This window comes from Terrapene carolina, unplaced genomic scaffold (assembly GCF_002925995.2).
Source record: "Terrapene carolina triunguis isolate 2854851 unplaced genomic scaffold, T_m_triunguis-2.0 Scaffold85, whole genome shotgun sequence".
Classification (NCBI taxonomy): Eukaryota; Metazoa; Chordata; order Testudines; family Emydidae; genus Terrapene; species Terrapene triunguis.
This window is the reverse complement of record NW_020664436.1, coordinates 20,102,050-20,106,639: the sequence shown is the minus strand read 5'-3', so window position 1 is coordinate 20,106,639 and position 4,590 is coordinate 20,102,050. Positions and strand designations below refer to the sequence as shown.

The window sequence follows — 4,590 nt, the reverse complement described above, 5'->3', positions numbered from 1 at the left end:
GGGGCGGCAAAAACCCTGGAGCCAGCCCTGGGTATGAAGGCAAACTCCTTTTCCACAGGCAGCACATGGCTCCGGCATTTGTGGAGGCTGGCCCGAGCACCGGAAGCTCCTCTGTTGCCTAGACTGTGGCCTCATCCCCCTGCTCTGCCCCAAGGTCCTGCCCCCACTCGGCCTCCTCCTTGGCCCCCTCCCTCAAGGCCCTCCTGCACCCCCCGCCAACTCCCACCACCTGCCAAGTCCCTCCTCTCCCCTACCCCCCCCCCAAGGTCCCCACTGCTCACACTCTCTGGTCCTCCCCCAAGCTGAGCGCTCCCCCCGCCCATTGCAGAACTTGAGCAAGTACAAAAACTGGGGGGGGGGGGGAGCATTCACTGCCTACAGGTACCCCTAATTGCCGCCTGCAGCTTACCAGGAACACTCCGAAGGGCTCTAGGCCAGGTGTAAGTGGCAGGGGGCTCCTGGCCATTGCAGTCAGTAGTGCTCAGCAGCCACCCGGCTTAGCACCGGCCGTGAGGACAGCATGGTGGTGCCGGCCACACACTGATCCAGGCCTGCAGCAGCTTGGAAGGGAGGGAAGGTCACACCCACTGACTACACAGAGCATAAGGCTGGCCCGGCGTCTTGTCTTGTGTAGCCCTCCCACGGAGGGACTCAGCAAGCAGCAGGCAACAAGTATCTCAGAGGAGGGGCAGAGCAGGGACCAGAAGAGGTGGAGCATGGGCGGGGTCATGGGGGGAAAAACGGGAGGGGGACTCAGGGTGGAGCGCAGGTGGGACTTCCACACCTATGCCCTTTTCCTAGTGTGGGGAGAAACCTAAAGGGAGCAAGAGCTGCTTGTGGATCTCTCCACCGAGGAGACCTGGAAAAGAGAGGGACTGCGATGAAGACTCTCTAGTAAGAAGAGATGTGGGCATGAGACTTTATGAACAGACTGAGCTGGTGGGATGAAGCCCCGAGGGGAGGAGCTCCTAGATAACTGTTATTTTGTACTTGAGAATCTATTAAATCACATGCAAGAGGGGAGACTTTACTGTGAAACTTTACTCAGTACTAGGGTTAGGTCCAGGGAGTGTCCTTTTCCACTGCTTGCGAAACACAGGAATTCTATATATTTGAGATCCACCACTAGTCAGCCCCTTATTTTTAAAAGTATTATCAGAGGAATAAAAATACAATGAAATACCTTTAAGACGATGATTCCCTTAGTAACCGATTCCCATCCATCTAGAACCCAATTTTTGTTTTTCATTTATTTGCATATAAAAATTAACTTGGTTGAGTTGTGTGCAGCTTTCTCTCCGACCCACAATGCAATCATACTTCAACAAAGCTTGCCTGTTCACAGCTACCACACTATTTTTGCATTTGGGGAAAAACTATATGGCCTTCGGCATACCATAGAGTGCTTGGAGGTCCTACATGTACTGGCACTGGTGGCAGTGTAGTCTGGGATCTCCTACTGCCCAGAGAACCAGGAAGGAAAAGAGGATCAGCCAAACTGCTTACAAAGGGCTGGTTGGGGAGTGCCATCCAAAGAACATAAGTGTTTGGAACTGTTTACAGGCAGACAACCACATGGCATCCTAGCCAAGCTCCCAGTTACTGACCAAGTATTAACCATGTTGGGTGTGGACACAAAATATGTTTAAATCCAGCAATGCTACTAGCTGGATCCAAGTTGTTGGGACAGGAATTTAGGCAGACTAGACATACTATTGTCCAACATCCTTGAACACCCTGACCCCTTGTGTGGCCAAGTGAAGCCATTTAGGTGGTAAAAACCTTCAGTCATTAATGAACTGGACAGGATTTCAACTGGTAGCCTAAAGATGTTAGTCTCTCTAGTTCATGACCAATTCCTTGAGCCCACATTACTGCTGAACTGGGATGCATAACTAAATAGCTGATTTAGACTTAAGTACAAAGTCTCCTGTCTACTAGTAGCACCTCTAGAATTTATGTAAACTATATTTATGAAGTTATATTCTGTCCCATTTAAGTAAATGAGACATACAGAGAATCAAGGCATCAGCCATAAATTCTTGTGTTTTGTTTTTTAGTTTCTCTCCAGATTATTATGATTGGGGACATCAACACAACAGTTTCATGGCTTACATAGGATCACTGCAGCCAGAGTCAACAATGGACACAGAACGACCAAGCCCGATATAGTTCCAGTCAATGACAGTATTAAGACATTCTATATTAAAAAAATATTCTGAAAAACAAAGTTCAGGAATTTTCCTTTATCTGTTGGTTTTTAAAGGCACTGTTTTGTACAAGGAGCAATAGAGGTCTTTGTCACAGGATTCTCAGCATTCAAGGAAAGTTGTAGATTAAGTAATGGTTTAATGTCATTGTGACGGGTTAGATCACAGAAACCCCCTTGGGGCTGCCAACTGATGTGCCAAGACTACCTCTGTTCCTGCTTTCCCTGTCAGCTTGGGATCCCAGCACCTTGTCTTGCTGAGCCAGACATGCCCATCTGCTCCAACACAGACCCGGAATTACTTGCCCCAAAGCTGCAGACTTAACTGAAAGCAGCTTACAGAAGTGTTCTTGCCTTTAACACTCAGATGCCCAACTCCCAATGGGGTCTAAACCCAAATAAATTCGTTTTACCCGGTATAAAGCTTATACAGGGTAAACTCATAAATTGTTCACCCTCTATAACACTGATAGAGAGATATGCACAGCTACCCCCCCCCCCGGGTATTAATATATACTCTGGGTTAATTAATAAGTAAAAAGTGATTTTATTAAATACAGAAAGTAGGATTTAAGTGGTTTCAAGTAGTAACAGACAGAACAAAATGAATTACCAAGTCAAATAAAATAAAACATGCAAGTCTATGTCTAATACAGTAAGAAACTGAATACAGATAAGATCTCACCAATTCCAGTAAGCTTCCTTTTACAGACTAGTCTCATGCTAGTCTGGGTCCAGCAATCACTCACTCCCCCTGTGGTTATTGTCCTTTGTTCCAGTTCCTTTCAGAGATCCTTGGGGTGGAGAGGCTCTCTCTTTAGCCAGCTGAAGACAAAATGGAGGGGTCTCCCATGGGTTTAATAGACTCTCTTTTGGGTGGAGACCCTTTCCTCTCTCCTATGCAAAGTCCAGCTCCAAGATGGAGTTTTGGAATCACATGGGCAAGCCACATGTCCATGCATGACTCAGAACTATAGGTAGCAGACATTGTTCACATGCTACCTTGAACGTCCTCAAGTAGACTTCTTATGTGGATTGGAGCATTCCAAGATCCATTGTTCCTTAAGTGCTTCTTGATTGGGCACTTAACTTTGCAAATTCCTTTCTAAAGAAGCTGACCAAATGCCTTACAAAGCTTACTTAGAAATCAAGCAAGTATACAGACAATGTTCATAACTTCAAGTACAAAAATGATATATGTGTACAAATAGGATGAATAGATTCAGTAGACTATAACCTTTACATAGATATGTTACATGGCACATGTAGCATAAAACATATTCCAGTTATGTCATATTCCCATCAAGCATTATGGGCTGCATCGTCACAGTCATGAAGCCACATTTTAGTTATTACATTGTTCTAAGCCTTGGTATTTTAGACTGATCCCACATATGCTTAACTTTATACATGAAAATACCCCTGTTGCAGGATAAGGGCCTTAGTGGGCATAATTTAATCATTGTCTGTATTATTTAAGAGATTTTTACATAAATTTAAACACTAACATACTGGAAATTCTTTGAGAATTTTTCCAGTGCATATGAACAGGACTTTTAAAAATGCATACTTCACTTTATAAAATACACTGTACCATTTATAACACATATTACAGTTGCCTAAATTGCATGTCAGTCTTTGGTTTTAAGACAGAAAAACATCACACCAATTAAATGGCAGCATTTTTAAAAATTGTTGCTGTGTTTTTGCAGCAAATTCTGCTCTTCAATGTGCATTACTGTAACGTGGCAAGTGAAGTGTTTGGAAGACTGACAGAAGCTCTTGTTTTTAAGGTTATTGTCTAACAGCATACTGCCTTTCTCCAAAAAGACTCTTTTCTGGTTCCTTCATCCTCCACATTTGTGGGGATGAACCCAAGATAGAGGGATTGCTTTGGCAAAAGTAGGGGGAGATCCAGCAAAGCAATCAAACTCATCTACATTGCTGTCTGACATGTGCAGAACTTCAGACACTGAAATGTACAAATTACAAGTAAGATTGGAAGATTACATATTTGTTAAATCCCATGAGTAGCCAAGGTGGCTATGTTTTAACATATATAAAAGAGCAATCCAAATGCCCAATCTACCACCGATAGATAAGAGGTGGATTAGCAACCCTCCTTCAGTTTCTGGTGCAGGAGTCAATGAATTACTTAATCCTACTTTAGATGAGACACAAATATAAAGCTATCTTAACCTGGATTATAGAAGAGATGGAGCTCTGCTAAAATTAGAAGTTTAGCTGTCTCAGAACACCATACATGGGAGGATGCAAAATGGAACTTGCTCATAGAAAGTGTAAGGGGTGAGATAAAAGTATTTTGTGGAAGGGGCCATAGTTCCCAAACAAGTGAAGGGCTTGTCACATGTATTCTGTAG

The 4,590-nt window shown here is 43.9% G+C and overlaps 1 protein-coding gene across 1 annotated transcript in view; it reads left to right on the top strand.

Moving 5' to 3' along the window:
* GPR137B (G protein-coupled receptor 137B) overlaps positions 1-2,177 on the top strand; it is a 42,140-nt gene extending 39,963 nt beyond the window's left edge. The window contains exon 7 of the mRNA XM_026649572.1: positions 2,061-2,177. Coding sequence (XP_026505357.1) covers positions 2,061-2,172 — 112 coding nt within the window. The 3' untranslated portion in view covers positions 2,173-2,177. The remainder of the gene's footprint in view (positions 1-2,060) is intronic.
* The last annotated feature ends 2,413 nt before the right edge of the window (positions 2,178-4,590 follow it).